The sequence below is a fragment of the Phaethon lepturus genome, unplaced genomic scaffold, assembly GCF_000687285.1.
Source record: "Phaethon lepturus isolate BGI_N335 unplaced genomic scaffold, ASM68728v1 scaffold8075, whole genome shotgun sequence".
NCBI lineage: Eukaryota > Metazoa > Chordata > Aves > Phaethontiformes > Phaethontidae > Phaethon > Phaethon lepturus.
In genome coordinates, this window is record NW_010538352.1 from 65,266 (window position 1) to 84,319 (window position 19,054).

General features: G+C 36.7%; 1 protein-coding gene across 1 annotated transcript in view; it reads left to right on the forward strand.

Annotated features, from left to right (window-relative positions):
- Window positions 1-365: 365 nt before the first annotated feature.
- The window catches only part of LRRC7 (leucine rich repeat containing 7), a 101,287-nt gene continuing 82,598 nt past the window's right edge, over window positions 366-19,054 (forward strand). Inside the window, exons 1-5 of the mRNA XM_010286768.1 lie at window positions 366-554; window positions 6,448-6,565; window positions 7,469-7,547; window positions 8,282-8,371; window positions 11,435-11,491. Of these exons, the coding sequence (XP_010285070.1) occupies window positions 366-554; window positions 6,448-6,565; window positions 7,469-7,547; window positions 8,282-8,371; window positions 11,435-11,491 (533 nt within the window). The remainder of the gene's footprint in view (window positions 555-6,447; window positions 6,566-7,468; window positions 7,548-8,281; window positions 8,372-11,434; window positions 11,492-19,054) is intronic.

Consider the following 19,054-nt stretch of genomic DNA (forward strand, 5'->3'; position numbering starts at 1 on the left):
CACAGTTGTTGTTTTGTACTTTGTCTTATGCACATATTCATATGTGTAGGATTTACACAGCTCATTTTCGTCATTAAAGAAAGCAACAGTTGTGGATGAACTTGGCATGTTTTCTTCTGTCCCAGTGTAGGGGAACAGATGATGTATTGAGATGCTTTTTGTGATTATGCTGGCAAATCTCTCTTTTTCAAGTTTTGTAGAAAGATAGAATAAGAAATTCAGAAGGCAAACTACGGATATCCCTCAGGAAAAAGTGCGTTTAATAGACTGCAATCTTGATAATAATTCTAAAGAAATAGTCCCCAAAATTTTGATAGTTTCAGAAACCTGTTTTTTCCCCTTTTCCTCCAGTATGCTGTTTGGAGATGACAACCAAAAGGAAAATTATCGGCCGCTTGGTGCCCTGCCGGTGTTTTCGTGGTGAAGAAGAAATCGTCTCAGTGTTAGATTACTCTCACTGTGGCCTACAGCAGGTGCCAAAGGAGGTTTTTAACTTTGAACGGACATTAGAGGAGCTTTACCTAGATGCCAATCAAATTGAGGAGCTACCTAAGGTAATCAGTGTTCTGCCTGTAGTACAGATGTCAAAGTTGTGTTCTTAAATGTGTATTCAGCTTGTGTTTCAGCTCTGAAATAGGGCTTGCTCTTGACCAGGAGACCTGCTTGATGTGGGAAGAGTCGTGGCTGTTAACTCTAGAGATTGAATTAGATTTTTACAAAATTTTTTTCTGCCCTCTCTGAAGAGCCCAAACAGCTGAGCCACCCTTCTTGCAGATGATACTACGTGGGGAGGAGTGGGGCCACCTACTTCTTGCTTCATGGCACAAGAACTGGGGGCAGCCAATGAAGTCTTAAGTTGGGGAATTAACAATTGTTCCAAAGAAGTATTTACACGACAAGTAATTAATACGGCATTTGATACCTTGACCAGGAGTACGCTAATATATGGGGTAGGTGATCTCACATTTGGATCCTTTGTAGCACTGCTTTTAAAAGCAGGCTCTTTGTCAGGATAAGCCGTTTGTCCGTGTGAGAGAAATGTCAGTGCTATATAACCAGGATTTTTATAACTGCAAATGAGGTCCTGCAATGAGATTACTTAGGTTATCTTTCCTGTGTAAAACTTCTTTTATAGTATTTTTAAATCTGTTCCTCTGTTGATTAACGTTTACTATAAGGAATTAAAAGTTACTGTAACTTAAGTGTTCTGGAAACAAAAGAGGGCAAGGTAGTGGAAAAACCAATTAATAGTAGGTGCTAGCTACATAATGAAGCATGAAGTAATGTAATCCATTCCTTAATTGAATTTTTCTGAACAATAATGAAAGATGCTTACGAGTCTTTAATTAAACATTGTTCCACTGTAATCCATTCTTCATCATCTCTCAACATATTTCTTACTTAGACTGCACAGAGACTTTATGAAAATTCTATTTACAAATGTAGAAAACGTACTTTTCCCATTATATGGGGTTCCTTTATTAGGATATGACGGTTCATTGCTTAAGATTGCTCCCTCCATCAAGAAATTCTTTACAGATGGTAAGACAGGGTAGCTACAATCTTTTAAGTGTCACAGAAAAATTATATGGAGAACCGCCTTATCTCTCCTGCTACCAGAAAGGACAGCAGAGAACCAGATATTTTTTCTGCCCCTATAAATATGAAATGGATTGTGGTGGAGGCCATTTTACTGCTAATGAATACCTTCAGGACTATTTCTCTTTTAATAATAATATATTATTAACCTTGTATATTTTAATTATGCTGCCGAAGCATCATACCGAGGAATATATAAAGTGTGTAATTCAGCTAGGGATTTTTGGTATATTTTTTGGGGGGCTCTTGAAAGTGTGCATCACTGTGGTATTCAAACTAAATTGCAGTGCATAATGGAAGACAAGTACATCAGAGCATAGAACAGGAGCAATATGCCATAATTCTATATGGAAAAACTGAGAGCCAAAGGTAAGGGGTCCAAAAATAGGAAACTGGGATGAAGGTGATAGTTGTTAGTGTCAGTCACAATTGAAATGTGCATGCTCATGAAACCTTTGCATTGTGTTGTGGTATCACCTATTTTGTATTTGTTATTTATGAAACAAAACACTGGATAAGTACATACCTTGGAGAGATTTAAATGTATAGGACTCTATTTTTGCATCTGTGTTTTTTCTTATTTTTCTTTGTTATAGATAGTATTTTGAAGCAAATACTATGTATTGAAGAAATCCTTTTAATTGGTCTTAAGTTTGAGTAAATGCATCGTTTAACATAGTCTTGGCCTTGTATAAGAGAAGATTAATGGCAGTGTTAATTTGCTTTCTTTATACCATTCATAATGTTTTGTCTTAAGTCTTTATTAATTGTTACCATAAATTAAACAGTTAATTTCTTTATCAAATTTTCTGCTTCAAATAGTTTTTGCTGCATGTCTCTGATTTTTTTTCACTATTGAATTAATATGCTAGGAGAGAAAATGCCATTTTTTTCTTAAGATGGCACTATATTACATAACATTAACTTTTGTATTGCATGTTATGGTCTACCTTAGGCAGAACTTTCCCCTCTCTGTAAATATGAATTCAAATAACTTCTTCCAGAGGAAATTTTATTTTGTCAGTTTTCTGTTATTTACCAAATATTATTTGCCTCTGAAGTTACAATATTTTTTTGAGATTTTCTATCACCAGATGCTTGATCATATTTTAAAATTTAATGAAAAAAAGTCCTTATCTACCTTAGTTACTTTCATTACTACGTGATACTCTAGAAACCAATAAATCCTTTTGCATTAGACTGACTACTTGATTTACATTAGACTCATTCTGGTTGCTTTGTTTGTTTGTGTTTTGTTTTTGTGGTGGTTTTTTTGGGTTTGGTGTTTTTTTTTGTTTTGTTTTGTTTTTTTTTAGTTTTTACCTCACATGTATCAGAATTATGCTTTTTTTCTGCTGGCTTCATTAGAAATTGATTTCTAATTCCTAATTTCTAATATTTTGCTTTTCTTTTAAGGATTTATAGGATTGTTCTTTAATTCTTATCCTCTATTTTCCTCTAAATCTAGCCAAATCTTTTATTTTATTTGCCTTTGACTTCATTATCATGAGCTGCTGCTGCAAATATATCCTTGTTGGTATGAGTCAGATGAATCAAAGACTACTAAAAAAGGACACCAATTTTGATGAAGGTGGAGTCACTAGCAGTCAGTATCCAGAAAAACATGAATGAGATGAAAATTCTCCCCAGCAGTTTTCCCTTATAAATATAAAGTAAAATCTGGACTAATTTGTAATCGACAAAATTAGTTTACTTGTTAATGCCATAGAAAAAATTTGTCTGTCTCTAACAACAAATTCTAGAAGTAGTCAGCCATCTGTGTTTTGCCATCTCACATATTGGTAAAGTAGATACAAGTAATGCTAAATATGCTACTGAAGTTAGAGGCTACATCTTAATGCTTAATTGTCTCACTGAGAACAAACAATGCAACCAATATATAAAAGGTGTTGAGGTAATCACTAATGTATAGCTCACATAGATGGGTAGGTATTATAAATTAACTATATTTTTCTTTTGCATCGTGTTTGCTATGTAAGTTACAGTTTCTATTAAAGGCATTGAATCCTTTTTCTAAGGAATCATGTTTCTGTTCTGCAAAGTTAGAAAGTGTTATTTCTTTGTAATACTGACATCAAATTCCCCCAATATGTTAGTCAATCTATTTCACAGTTGTGCCTATGGAAAGTAAAGAGCAGAAATTTCATATTCTTCTCTAGTGGCCGTGGAAGCCAACAACCTCTATTGCTGTCTAGTCAAGAACCTGAAATATGCAGAATAATAGGCCATTGTTATAACTCAAATCACAGCACTATTAGCACCACTTGGTTTCCAGTCTGAAAGGAATAAAAGTAGTATATGGAAATACAGTATGGTGATTACAACGAAATCATGATGGCAAGGCCATAAAGCACTAGAAATTGAGAAAGACACCTTTTGAAATTCCAGTGGGTAAAAAAAAGTGGGCAATTTTGGGCCTCCATACCTCTATTCATACTCTTACATTATTTGAGATACAACAGCACATCATAAAATTACTCTAGAGGGAATATTTTTTACTACGCTTCTGCATTCACCGTTTCAGAAGCCTGTTAAGTTATTGTCAGAACTTTAAGTTGCGAGCCTTCCTTGGCTTTTAAAAAAAGAATTCTTCAGGGGAATGGCTGGGAACATGCACTAAGAATTTCATTTTCCAGGTACAATAGCATGGTATAGTTTGTATATGTACCAAAATTCTGCAGGTTCCCTATGCCAAACATTACTAATGTCTACAGCTTGTTCTCATGCAGTAGTGTGGCTAGAAATTTCAAGAGCAAACCCCAGAGCCTGTTAATTACATTACTTCCCAGGCTTGTCTAAAATGATGTGCTTCCTTAAAAAAGAGAAAAAGTAGGTGCCCTCAGATGCATTGGAAGGGAATTCCTTGTTCTCTGGAGGGGTACCTCCCTTTATTAACATTGTCTGCAGGCAGAAATGTGTTACTCGGTTTGGCTTCCAGGGCGCACAGTAACTGTGGCTGTTGCTATACACGGCCCCAGCACGGGAACGGTTCTCCGTGTTACGGCTGCGGGGCAGCGGGGCTGCAGCAGTGCATTGTGCTTCTCTGCCTGCTGCTGGCATTAGCTGGTGGGCGGTGGGGAGGAGGCTGTTGTACAACCTTGAGAATTAACAGGTACGTTTCATGTGAGAGGAAATACAAAAAAAACTGTCAATACAAAGGCATTCTGAAAAGTGTCTTTCAGTAAAAAGACCCTTTCGTATTCGGTGCCAATTGACAGTGATTGTGGTGCGGTGCTTCTCATTCTGAGCACTTCTATTCATGTAAAATATGAATAAAAGTTTTTCCTGTCAGTTTTCTGAGAGTAGATTATGTTGAAGGAAAAGCAGGATTTTTCTAAAGGATTATGATAGCAAGTTGCAGCAGAAAAATGCAGTTTCAAAATTATCTAGAATTTACTTAAAGGAAAGTACGAGGTTGGCATTTGCATGCCACTTGTGTGTTAATTTTCTCCTCTTCAGATACTGGGCTGAGTTTTTCATCTAGGCAATCAAATTATTATGCATTCTCAAATACCTGCAGATGAGTATATAGACTTTATTCCGATATAGAAGTCTGAAGAAAGACTAAATCTGGTGTAAACATAGCAGTAATATTTGAAGAACCCTTGTGAGATGCCTGCAAAGAGAAGTTGTTCTTCTGTGGAACCCACTGAATTTTCTGGTGCCATTTGGTGAATTAATATTTGCAGAAAGTCCTACGGGGTTTAGTAACTTGTAACTCTTGACAGGACCGATGCCTTCGGAGCCTGCAGTCATGAAGCAGGTAATGTTAAGCAGGTCTTGCCTGCAGTCCAGTGTGATGGGTAGCGCAGGAGGGACTGGTGCCAGGACTGCGAGGCCAGCTGCAAGGCGCTGTGCTGGCTGCGCAAACCAGGCTTCATACCACCAAGGCGGGTAGCCAGGCACGACCCTTCCCTGTTACTCTTCACAGTCGGTTTTCCACAGTACTGTTGCTGAGGAATGTGGAGCATGGCAATAAATAAGCCAAGCAATTATATTGCATTCTCCTCTTATACCTGCTAGCACGCTGGGCTTGAAGAAGCTATAAGCTAGCTATCTACAAAATGCACCTGCTTGTTCTTCAATCTATGGCACCTGTAACCTTGCAAAAGCAATGCACCGAAATCTGAAATAGTTTTTCATGACTGCTTTCTCTTAGTATGATTGTTTTATTTTTACATGTGTGAGGCGGTGTATGAGTTAGTGATATTTCTTGAGGAAAGCAGTGATGTTAAATAGGTGATTTCAACATGATTTATGAAAGGAAGATTGTTTTTGCAGTGGAAGTTCTGACATTTTATAAAATTTGAATTTGAATTAAAAATTGGAATCAAGTCCTGAATTGGGGGGGGACTTAAGGAACATATCATTTTGATAATGTCAGAGTGTTTTGTTTCTTGAAGATAGCAAAATTCTTCTACAAGCAGTCAAACTATTTTAAAATCTATCATGAAATTAAATTATAAAATCAAATATTTTAATTTGCCACAAGCCACAAAAAATTTCATTTGATATGACACAAAATATCATGTACCTACAAAACGTTGATTGCAATGAATGTGCAGTTTTTGACAGAAAGCTCTTTTTGAACATTCCTGCTACCAATCAATTGTTCTGATTATTCTTGTCAACTGTGTGTAAGCTGTGTTTATAATACTGAGCAGCCTGTAAGAATGTCTTCTCAAATAATGGCTTTTCAAAATATTTTTTGGTTATTGAATTCTTACGTAGCAAATGTCGTTTTGTGGTATTTGTTGCTTTTGTGTATAATGATCCCAAACTGATATTTTTCCTGAAACACTGTAAAGTCTCTTTTTTATGTTGCAGCAACTGTTCAACTGTCAAGCTTTACGCAAACTGAGTATACCAGACAATGACCTTTCAAGTCTGCCAACCACTATTGCTAGCTTAGTTAATCTCAAAGAACTTGATATCAGTAAAAATGGTAAGAAATCAAAAGTATAAGTATTTTAAAGAATTATAATGAATACGAACAATAATAAATTTTTAATTCCTAATGATTAACAAACTTGTGTTCTAGAAAACTTGCTCTTTTTCTAGATTATATACTGTTTTCCTGTCTAACACTTTTGAGAAGTCTGGGTAGATACCTACCTCGTTTACTTTTCTGTAAAAAAAAAAAAAAAAAGAAAAAAAGAGGTTGCTTTAGCACGGTATGCTGTGACGACTTGTGTCCGATAAACATTCGAGAAACCATTTATCAGTGCACTTATGAACCATTCCGCTTCCAAGAGTGGCTTAGTACTTACTGGGCTCTTGTGTAATGCTTTTAAGCATATAAGGCTGCAGGTAAACTACTCTCAGGATCTATATAGCCAGTGACTAATTTGCTGATGTGCATTTCCAAATTATGCTTTTACATACTTATGTGCCTAAAATGCATATCTGAACCTTAAGTGTCTTTGTTTTGAAAATATAGCTTAGGCACTCTTGAAAATTTTGACAAATTTCTTATCAGTGTAGGTTTAGAGACTCTCAGGATTGTATGTATGTTCTCCTGAGAAGAGAGGGAGCCAAAGAAGAAAAAGATAAGCAGTTTAGAAAGAAATGAAAAGCACAAATATCAGTATAAATGATGTCACTATTTAACTCTAGAAGGTTATATAAATCAAGCATTAACATAATAGTTTTAGTACAAGGCATATTATCTGTTCTGGTGTATTTATTTAGTGCTTTAGTATCATCTTTTAGACTACAATACTAAAATATATGTCTTCTTCCTGTTATAAATTGTCTGATCTGAAAATGCCAAATTAACTCATTTATGAAGAAAACAAGTTAAACATTTTTTAATGTGTATATAATAATTCTTTAAATTTTTTTTTAGGAATTCAAGATTTTCCAGAAAATATTAAATGTTGTAAGTGTTTAACAATTATTGAAGCCAGTGTCAATCCAGTCTCTAAGTGAGTATCAGTAGCTTGTGTTTGTATAATGCAAGTGCAGAAAATTTACACAAAGTGAACTAAAATTTAAAGGCATTGTATCACATTCTTTTGCAGCATTAATCTAAAAGTCTTTTTAATTGTTTTAAATCCGGGGTTGATGTATCTATGAAAAGATCTGTGTACTATGTAACAAATGTGGTGTCTTTCCACATAGTAAAGAAAGTGTTGGCAAAGCAATCCGTAAGCTGCAACCTTTTAAACATGGGGGCTGGTGCCTTATGTATTTGGGAAGTAAGCCATGCTGCATCCACAGACACTGTAACCTCTTGGTTGGGACCTTGGAAACCCGTATACCTTCCAAAAACTTGCAATAATAGTAACAAAAAATCCGTGTTGTAATACCATGATTTATAAAATGGAGTGAAGAAGATGAAAGGATGAAATTTCCCTATTTCAGTTTAAAAAAAAAAAAAAAGATTGAAGGCAAGCACGCACCTTTAGCTTAAAACCCTCAGCTAGAAAGGGGGGAAGGGCTGATGTAGCTTGAATGTGCCAGGCATTTACATTTCATGTGGTTATAGGAATGCGGAAAAGATGAGAACGGGCAAAAATGTTGTCTGTAACAAGTAATTTCGTGAGAATTTGGGTAGAAAAAGAAGGTGAGAAAGTAATCTTTCTCTTTCTAAATATACGTTGTTATTATTTCCATAGCAACTTTGGTGTGAGCATTAAGCTTTTAACTGTTTTTTTAGGCTGCCAGATGGCTTCACACAACTTCTAAATTTGACCCAGCTCTATCTAAATGATGCCTTTTTGGAGTTTCTTCCAGCTAACTTTGGAAGGTAAGAATTAGTCATCAAAGCACATTGCTCTTTCATATGAACTCAGTTTAGGCTTTAAGGGGACATTTTAAAGCTGTATTATTTTTAAAAACAAAACAAAGCAAAATAAAAAACCAAAGAGATTTTGGCTTTTCAGTCCTATTTTGATGAATGATTGTTGTTAGAGAGAATGTTATGTCAGCAAGAATTTTATGATGAAGTGATGCAGTTTGGTTGTTTGGGGAAAAGGTGAGAAGAAATAGAACTTGAAGAGGCCTGTCCTTGATCAAATGTGTTATTAAATTGTGGCAAGGGCAGAAGATAACAATGTGGTCTATGCCTATTGAAAAGTGAACAGGAAGAAAAAGTATTTTGAGTCAGAAGGGAAGAAAGGAATGACTGAGTGTGGTGGAGTAACCAAAGGAAAAATGTGAAAGCCAGAACAAGAGAGAAGACTCAGAAGACAACAGAGCAGAAAGGATGTAGAATGAGAGAAAAAATAAATGCAGTAGAAACTGAGACAAAAAGTGTTCAATAAGGACAAAGCAGAGGGGGAGGAAAATCAAAGTTAACATAATTTGCTGTGGCTCTTTAAGAGGGCAGTAGAAGCCCGTGGATCCTTACACTGCACAGGTCTGACAGAAATACCAAGTTTATTTCACCTCTGTTACACTGGTGAGGGAGTGGTCAGCCTTTCTGCCCTCAGGTCATCCAGTTGGGCAAATAGCTTAGAAGACAAAGGATTAACAGAGAAAGTAGATGGTGTTTTTACAGAATTCACCTAGTATTAGTTTCCTCCTAGTCCATCCAGCTACCTGTATTTGTTTTTTATTGTTCAACTGGGAGCATCAGCTCAGCACTCCAGAGTTAATACTGAGGTGACATAATTTGTGTTGGAAATGACACTGGTATGCTCAGGCATTGAGAAAGTGCTGCTTTATCAGCATTTGCTTGATGAGCCTGTCACTGACCCAGGGCTGAGTCTGGGCTTTACGCTGGAACACCGTTTAGAAAATCCTAGTTGAAGAAAGAGGAAGAAAAATTGTCATTTGAAGCACGTTTGGAATACCAGAATAAATCCTAAGACAGCCTGCTTCTGCAGTTTGGAATCAGACATTATGTTCAAATGTCAACAAAAAATAAATATATGAAATACCTGGCAATTTATCAGATGTGTAGTGTTCTAAAGTGTTTCTAAAGCCTTGCTGGTACTTTGTCTAATAATCTTTGTTGCTTAAGGACATGCCGTTATTCTAAATCTTTTAGTAGAAAGCGCTAAATTTTTTTTTTTCTTTTACAAATGCATATTTTGTCTAAATAAAATGACTCTAATTCCAGTTGTGGTTATTATTCCTTTAATATTATTCGCCTCCTATATTCTCTGTTTGGTGTCTTGCATTTACAAATCCTTGTCATGTTTTCAAAGCTTCCCACATTAGCATACAGACATAGCTATTTTTTTTTACTAGCTACATGTAGCTCTTTAACTGTATCTCCCTTACTGCTCTTCTCCAAATTTTAGTGCTTTGTTTGTATCTTCTGGTACAGTAACATTTAGTTAGTCTGTTATAGTCTTGTTTAGCCATGTGAATGAAGTCAGGAGCGGAGTTTACCTACACATCATGAAAACATCTCTCCACATTTCTCATTTAAAGTTGTTCTTTTTAGTCCTGGTTAAGCACAACTGTAGGACTTGAAAGGTTTTCTGCTTTATTTGGTAGGAAAAAGATAAGAACATCATTTTATAGAAGAGCATAATATAGGGAAGCCTGAGGTTCCATGAAATAGATAACTGGTGTGCTGGACAAAGCTATTTAAAGTTTTGTTGTATTTTTTTTAAACTTTTCTCACAGACACATGTTTACACTTGTGGTACCAAAGGACCTGGACTGTAGAGGTAGAGTAATGTGAAAAGCAGTATTAATGACATTGTTGAAACTCGCCATAAAGTACCTTAATAAACTTTCTTCACATTTAGAAACTATATTATCAGCCTAAAAGCTTTAATAGTATGACTCTGGGCTGACACCTCTGTTTAGAAGATGATACAATTACAAATTAGTTATGCAGGACCGCTCAGTTTCACATGGGTCTTGAGCAGTCCTGGGCATGGTCAACTCATGCATTGAATGCACCTCCAAAAAATTGTTGATTTGATACTCCAGATTTTCTGTGAGAGGAGTTGTACAATTTGAGATGAAGAAGTAAGGATCTCATTCATCCTTGTGGTTTTCTATCCTCTTCCTTTTCGTCCCCACGTGGATGATAACTGCGGATTAAAGAAGCAGCAAAAGGGTGACATGAATCAAAATCCTTTCATGTTTATCAGATTATCTTCCTAGACAATATGGGTAATTAGACCAAAATTCTGAAACTCTAATACATCGGGTTCTTCATCTCCTACCTGATGTGTCCTCCTTCCTTCCCATTATTCTGCATCATTAAAATTATTCCTGTGGCTTAAAGAATATTGCCAGTTGGAGTTTTCACAATGATATGCAATTGTGAAGTACTGTTGTGTATAGGTTCTAATTCATGCCAACACTTAGGCACATGTCCTACTTCTGTTTAAAATGAAGTAAATTCAATGGAGATCTGTTCTGTAGTATTCATCTGCCTGGGTGACTCTAGAATTCAGTGCTGAAAAAATGCAAATGAAAATTGTGAACTAACTAGCAGTTGCTTTTTATCCTTTAACAGATCTGGCAATGTGTGAGAGAAATTAACTTTAACGATGTTTTCCTTGTTTTAAATAATTAAAATTATAAATATATAATATTTAAATACCTAATTGTAAGAGTAGTTTTGAATTACTGTGAAAAACAGATATATGTCAAGTTTTTTTCAGAAGAGTCCAGATAAGGACAAACAGGTCCTTATCTGGAGCTGTCTGTCCTTACATGAAGCTATTTGGTTCTCAATACATTTTGTATCCTATTCAGCCCCACAACAGCTGGACATCTTACTATTGTTCATTGACACTTTGGACTCTTTTTTTTGTTGAAATAAGTAGTTTCAAATCATTCTTAGGGATTCCTGAACCAATTCATTGAATGAACTAATTATTTTCTATCATGCTTCTAGACTTGTCAAGTTGCGAATTTTGGAGTTAAGAGAAAATCACTTGAAAACTCTCCCAAAGTAAGTGATTGAATATTTACATAAGCCGCTTTCACCTGAAATTTCCAAAAGTGCAAAATATTTTTATCGTTAGCAATGCAATGGTGTCATTTCTGTTAAGAGTTACTTTTTCCGTGGGTTAAGGGAATTCTACTGAAGATTTTTAACTAAAAGCGAACATATAGTGGAAAGTGGAGGCTGGTACATTAGCTGACTGTAGTTCAACATCCAAATTCTATAACGTGACATTTTAAAATATAAGATATAAACAAAATTGGAAAACAGCGTATGAGATAACCCTAGTCAGTGATTATGTGACAGTATTGTCATCAAGAAGTAATCTGATGTATTGAAAACATACTCAATGTAACCTCAGTAGAACAATCTCCCCATATGATCTGTACAGAAGTTAAATGTATTTGGTGGTTTACAATACTGTTTAGAAACCTGTATCATCAGAGTATTGAAGAATTGTCAGTTTGGTAGTGTTTCTTGGTACGATTTACCAAAAAAGTAAGTTGCTATAATTTGTTGCTATAATTTGACCATCATTTAAAGGATATTTTGAAAAGAAACAGTATATAAATTAAAAAGAAATCTACACATATCCCATGCTAAACATAGGAAGTTGCACTGCATAAAGCAAGGAATATGGTTTTGTATTCAGACCAGCATTATATAATTGTTTCCTGAAACAGGGATCCTAACCAATAAAAAAATACCTGTGGGTTTGGGGATTGTTAGAAACGGGGATTGTATGTCCCCCTTTTAAGTGATACTTACAGTGGTCTTAATACACAGCATTTATGAAACACTGCTAATACTGAACTGCATATTATTGAGCTCATTTTAAAAGGGCACCCTTTTTAGCAAGCATGCATTTATCAAAATCTACACAGACTTTTTGCCTATAATGGGCAATAGTGACATTTTCACTACTTCCTGTGGGCTTTTATCCATAGCACTTTCCTTTTTTTAAGGAAAGCTTTTTTCTGTGTTAAAGGCAATATTCTTTATATCAGTGGAAAAAACTTTTTTGTACAAACTTACTATTTCCTCTGTTCTGAGTTACATTTACTATTTTGAAAAACAAACAAACAAAAAGCTTCCATCCCCTACCGAAGTGTTTATCTGCATTTAAAAAATGAGACCTATTCAGAACAGCAGATTTGCAACCTTTCAGGTCTTTATCATATGAAAGGCTATACATGTGCTGTAGTATGTATGTGTTATCTAGACTACCTCTGAAACATCAGTCTCTTTTAGAAAGGAATTGCATAGTCTTTGCATGCAGAAGATGTTTCTTGGGATAAATGGATGTGTGTGTGCTAGGATTGAAGAATTAAAATTCCACAACAGAATCATTTTTATCAAACAGAATATTTTTATATTTCTGGTCTAATTCTAATCCCACTCAAGATGAGAACAGATGTATTACTGAATTCCGTGGGAGCAGGATTGGGATTGTGTGTCATTGTTACTGGTAAAAATAATATTTTTTTTTTCTGTGATACATGGTGTTTAACAGGCAAATTTTGTCAAGTTTGGCAAGCATTCGGAAGATTCATACCTAAGCGTAGTGGCCTCTGGTTTCAGTAGCACTAAGTTTGTTAAGGTGGCTGAGCGCGGCTTTTCCCACTGTATGATTCTGAAAGTAAGGAAGTTCTTTCATTCTTGTAACCAAGGGAGACATTATTTGTAGGCATGTTTGTTCTCTGCTCTTTGCTATGGCAGAAGGCTTTGCTATATCCTGCTGAGACGAACTGGAAGGAAAAGGTTTTGCTTATGCAAATGCTGTTCTTAAAACTGATAGATAAAAGGGACAACTGTATCATGAAATTAAGAGGAAGAAAGTTGACAAGGCCATTTTTGCATCAACTGGGACAAAAATGGGGGATCTATCCATTTCTGGGCTTCTTTTATCCTCTAGAGCAGTTTTCTCTGCGAGCAAAAAAAGGTGCACAGTGTAATGGATAGAGAGGAGTTAACACATATTACAGAGTGTTAATTTAGAGGATGTATGTCCTGCTTCTCAGTTAGGGTGACTTTGGCCTCTTTTACAAAAAGAGAGTAGTTACTCACCTAAAGCAGCATCTCTCTGCGTACTGGAGTGGGCCTGGGAAGATCAGGGCTGAGCGTGGGAGGAGGAGAGTGGTGAGGCCATGGGCGAATGCAGACACGGTGATGTGGCAGGAAGAGCTAAAGCAGTATCGGTATGTCGTTTCGACTTCACAGGGCTTTCCCTGTAAGAGGAGAACGTTAAACATCAGCCTGTTTTACTTTCTCAGCCAATAAGAGAAGGAAAATTATGACATGAAAACTGTGTCTACAATAGAACCATCTGCAGTTAGGAAAAGAAATGAAGTGATATAAGTCAGAATATATTTTACAATTTAGTTGCAAAAAAGGTGATGCAGGTCTTTCAGATATATACGGAAAGTCTGTCTTTTACAATATACAATGTATTAGATATATTATGAATAAGATAACATATTATGTTGGTAGTTTGTCCAGCAGCTCTAATGTAAGAAAAGACACCAAAAGGAAGGCAAATAAATAATTTTAATTTTGTAATTTGGCTTTTAAAGAGATGTGACGTGTACTGTAAGACTGTTTTAAGTAACTTGTGCTCAGTACTATTATCATGTCAAGTGCATCTTAAAAGATGTTACCAAAAAGCAGATCATATTCTTTCATCTGTTTTGTGCTGTAAAATATATGAATAAAGAATTTTTAAAGGAAACATTTAGCATTTTGGCATAAACAGGAATTAAATGTGCTTTGTGTTTACCATAGCTCTAATTTTGCTGTCTTTCATACTAACTCAAGTCAAGATTGTTTTAAAACGTACCCATAGTAACTGAATGCAAAATGTTCTAAAATTATTTACAAAAATATCAGATTAAGTAAATACTAACTATAGTTGGCTGAAAGGTAGCTCTCTAACCAGATCACAGATCTCCAAAGTGTCCCTCTTTAATGCAAACATCTTTGCATTAAAAAATGAAAGCTTCCCTTTGTTGAATTTGTTGACATAATTTTATGGCATCTAAAACATGTCCAAAGATATCACTGTATTCCCAGACACTTTCCTAATAGAAAATCAGTGAAACATTGTTCATAAAATACTTTGAAGATTCTTCTGATTTCTTTTGACAAGCATACCAAACATTTAAAATAACACTGTCTTGCTGTATCATACTGGGCTGGAGACACACATTGAAAATGTTGCAGGATGTCCCTATTTTCTGTCAGCAGTACTTTCTCATCAGAAAATGCTACTAGACTTACAAATATTTTTAACATACAAAATATTTGTATGTTTAATCTATAGTTCTTCACAATACCATTTTATAAAATCAGTAATTTATTTTCTCTCTTACATGATTTGATTAAAGATTATTATTGACACCAGTTTCCAAGAACAGGAAATATTTAGGAATATTTTGACATTTCTGTCCAATATTGTAAATAATTTTTAATATTTCAGTAAAGTTTCAATTTGTGCAGCAAAATTAGAAAAATCTGCTTTTTTCTCTTGAATTTCTGTTAAATGTTTCAAAGCATTTGTGACATTCTGACCAAGTTTCTTATGTTTGAACAGTGTTACCACATAAATCACAGGGTTATCTTTTGGCTTGAAGAACCAAGTAAGATAATTTTTATTATTCTGCTTGGATAAAAGTGTACTTTATCTTTACTCGCTCTAACAACATGTAATATTACTGTATAATAGCTTGGGATGGTGTTTTATAGACTGCAGCTCCCGATAGCTCCGTAGCATTCTCTTCTGTGATACTACCCAACTGAATATGTATTTGAAGCTATAGGCGAGGCTTTCCAATGGCCAGTGATGTTTTTGGTCATTTTGCACCCAAAATGAAGCAATTAAAATCAGTGGACAGATTCCTGTTAGCTTCAATGGGTTTTAAATGGGGCGGTTTGTACTTCACTGTTTAATTATTCTGTGTTTGAGTAATTTCTCAGAGCAGAGAGATGCAATTCCCGGCTTTCTATATTCAACCTGGATGGGAAGGCACGGGGACAGAGGTGGCTGTAAAGGAGGAACCACTTAGCGAGCTGTGGTAGGAGACTGACAGTCCCACAGGTCCCATCAAGGACCCATCTTGCCCTCAGTCCTGCTGGTGGCAGTGATCAACTCTTATGGCAGGATCCGGGTAACTTGGTGACTGCAAACCTCTTTTCATTAACATCCTTCTCTGTGTCGTTTATAAACAAACTAACCAGCATGAGCCCCAGCCTGGAGCCTGGCTATTGGCAGCTCCTCCTGCTCTACCCACTCATTTAAAATTGGTATTTTTTCCAGTCTTTGGTCATTTATTTATCCATGTGAAGACCATCTCTGGTCACATAGCTGTTTAGGTTGAGAACTTTCAGTGAAGAACCTTTGTACATAACTCTTGGAAATGAGGGTACACTTTATTGTCCAGCTCTTTTGTACTCTTGACTCTTTCAAAAGACTCCAGAAGTATTTTGAGTCATCCCTACTCATCACAAAAACTGCTGAATTTCCCCAGTGTGTCATATTTCTCTGTGTAACCCTGAATTGTTTAAAAGAGTTTCAGTTAATTTGTCTGGTACAGTTGTCAAAGTCACTGGTTTGTAGTTTCCTAGGCTTATCCTGAAATGATTTAAAAATTGCTGTGACATAAGTTACACACTTCCCAGTCACCTAGCGCTGAAGCACTGTGTGAGAGGTACATGCATGTTGTCAGAGCTCTTAACTGTGGGGAAGCATTGCAGCATGAGAGCCTGCCCAAACTCTGAAGACAAATGCAGAAAATTAATTTATTTTTTTCTGAACTTCTTTTTTCCTGAGCATTCTTTTTATATCTTTTCCATAGACTCTGGCAGGCTTCCTGCTCCTGAGGGGCCTGAAGAAAGATTTATCATTACTTTTCATGCCTTTTTTTCTAATATTTCTGAAGATATTTTCTGGCCTTTTATAGTTAACCATTCTGTTCTATTTTCCTTATTTGGACATGTTTTCATCCTTTTAAAGGATGTCCTCCAAGTCTCCTGTATTTTCTTCTTGGCCATTTTGGCTTTGCATTTTCTCAAGACAGGTGATTTTGTATTGCTTTAAGTGTCTTGATTGTCTCCCAGCAGCGATTTAGCTTGCTTAGCTGATATGGAGGATTTTTTACTGTGATTGTTTTCCTCGTACCTGTCCACAGCCATCCTGAGAGCTACTCAGGATCTTTGGTTGGAGCTACTAAACACAGAGGCCAGACATTACTCCTGAAGGTCTCCTCACGTGGGTACCGATTTTTCCCGTGTGGGTCCATTACTCGCCGTTAGATGCAGAGCGGGACAGACCAGCTGAGTGTCTGCCATAGCGTATTGCAGTCCCAGGACTGTGCACCCACATAGCGTCTTTAATGCCAGTGAAGCCCGTGCTGGTCAGTGGCCTCGCCGTGTGCCAAGCGCACGTGGGAGGCTGAGTGCTGAGGAGCACCGCGCCACTCCTGCCGTGGCTTCATGGGAGACAGCTGGGAGACCACCAGTGACATGCTGAAGTGTGCATGGGTGTAGATGGCACAAGGCAAACTTGCACCAAAAAGAAATTGTCCTGATCATACAATCAGGAAGGTAGATGCATCCGGTGAGCACCTTCACCTTTCCTTCCTCTTCCTCAACATTACGAGGTCTGCGCGTTTGTCAGTTGTTCGGTATAATCCATGTGAGTCGTTTGGTATTATCTGTGTAGGTGTGTCAGTGAATGTGTCAGCATCTCTGGGTTCAGTGCTATAACAACCTGTGATTACAGTTGTACTTTTCCTCTGTTTTGTTTGGTGAAACAGAAGAAACCCCACGTAAAGTTTTTTCTCAAGTTTCTAAGAAAAAAATGCATTTACGTTAGTTGCACATTTCAGTTGTGTCTCAGAACTCATATATATTTACATACCTTCATATATAGATGCATACACACAAATAGGTATGCATACATACAGTTAATGAAGACATGCAATAACACACCCTGTTTCTGGAGGTGCTGTGTCTATACCAGCTCGCAGTAATACAAGAGTTCGCACGCAGACCTCCCCGTGCAACGATCCTCTTCTGTCTCCCACTGACTTGGGGGCACCCACGCTGATCAGGGCGGTGGCAGCTGTGTGGAAGTGCTTGTGCTGTTCCCCCGCTGCAGCATGGGGCTGCTGTGGTGGGTGCACCTCTCCTCCCCCTAAATGCCTCTGCCTAGCGCATGGCTGCTGTCAGGAGCTAGCATTTCTGCCTGCATTCTTCTTGTTCCTCAAGCTGTCACAGGCCTAAAATTTAATAACAGGGAGGAGGCTGCTATTGAGAGCGTAACTAATTACCAAATATATTTGGCTATTTTAAAATCATGATGGTGAACCAGGAGTTCACGAGTTTTTTGATAAGTGTTATGAAGTGTATGAGTGTGTGTGCACGCGTGTGTGTATGCATCTGGCTTGGCGAATCAGGCATTCACATTATTGTCTCTGTATTCCCATTTCAGTCCAGATAAGCAGCTTTCATACAGCTGTTACCCTCTGCTGTTTCCCACCCTTTTAATTGTAGCTTCAGCTTATGTAGCTTTGTCTCACCTCTGATACAAATTGGAGTGCTGATTTCCAGTACAATTGCACAATGAGGCATTATTTTGCCTAGTGGTTAAATAATTATTGGACTAGCAGTGTCTGTGTTGATGTTTTTGAAGCCATTTACCAAATACCTTTTGTGTTGGGGCAGTGAACTCCAAGGCCTATACTTCATTATAGCTCTGCCTTTTATGAATGGCTGTAAATGTTGGACACTCCTGTAAGAACCATAGGATGGTCTCACACAGACTTTCTAATTTGTATGATTAATCCAACCACTCTGATGCACAGGATATTTAATAATTTTCATTGAGGACTTATGTAAACAATATGAAGTACCACTATGTTTTCCCACTGTTTGGTAGCATTCAGGAGTTCAGGCAGTTCTGTTTGTCTTAACATATATTGGTATAGAAAGTAAACTTTTTCCAACCATTAGTTGTTTCTGGAAAGTTACTTCAAACTACTTGAATGAAAGTTCACAGTGGATACAAATACAGAAGTCATGTTTGTGCTGCCTACACTATAGGAAACAACTTTTACATTATGAGTCAACCTTAAATCATGCAGCAGGAGCTGTGTTCTGCAGTCAGCCCTTGGGTTTGATTGCTTCAGTTCGGACTGCAGTTTGAGGCTTGGTGCCCTTTTTCTGAATGTTTAGTTGTAGTAAAGGTATTGTTAGGAAGTAGATCTTCCAAATACAGTCCAATATTCTCCCAAAATAAGTGAAAACCAAACATTTGTGTTCAAATTGGGTGCAAATCCAGAATATTGAAAAGGATGTGGTGTTATTACCCTTCTACCAAAGGGCAGCTGGTTAAATCCTAGCACTGTTTTCATAGTTGTTTTTTTTTTCCCTTGTAAGTGACAGAGTTATAGTAGGCAGAGTTCACATTAGTGCAGGCCATATTTTCATTTCCATCTTGACTGTTTTACAGGAATTTGAGTATAACTTGGTTTGTGTTTTAGTAATAAAGACCCAACAAAGACCTATGCCATT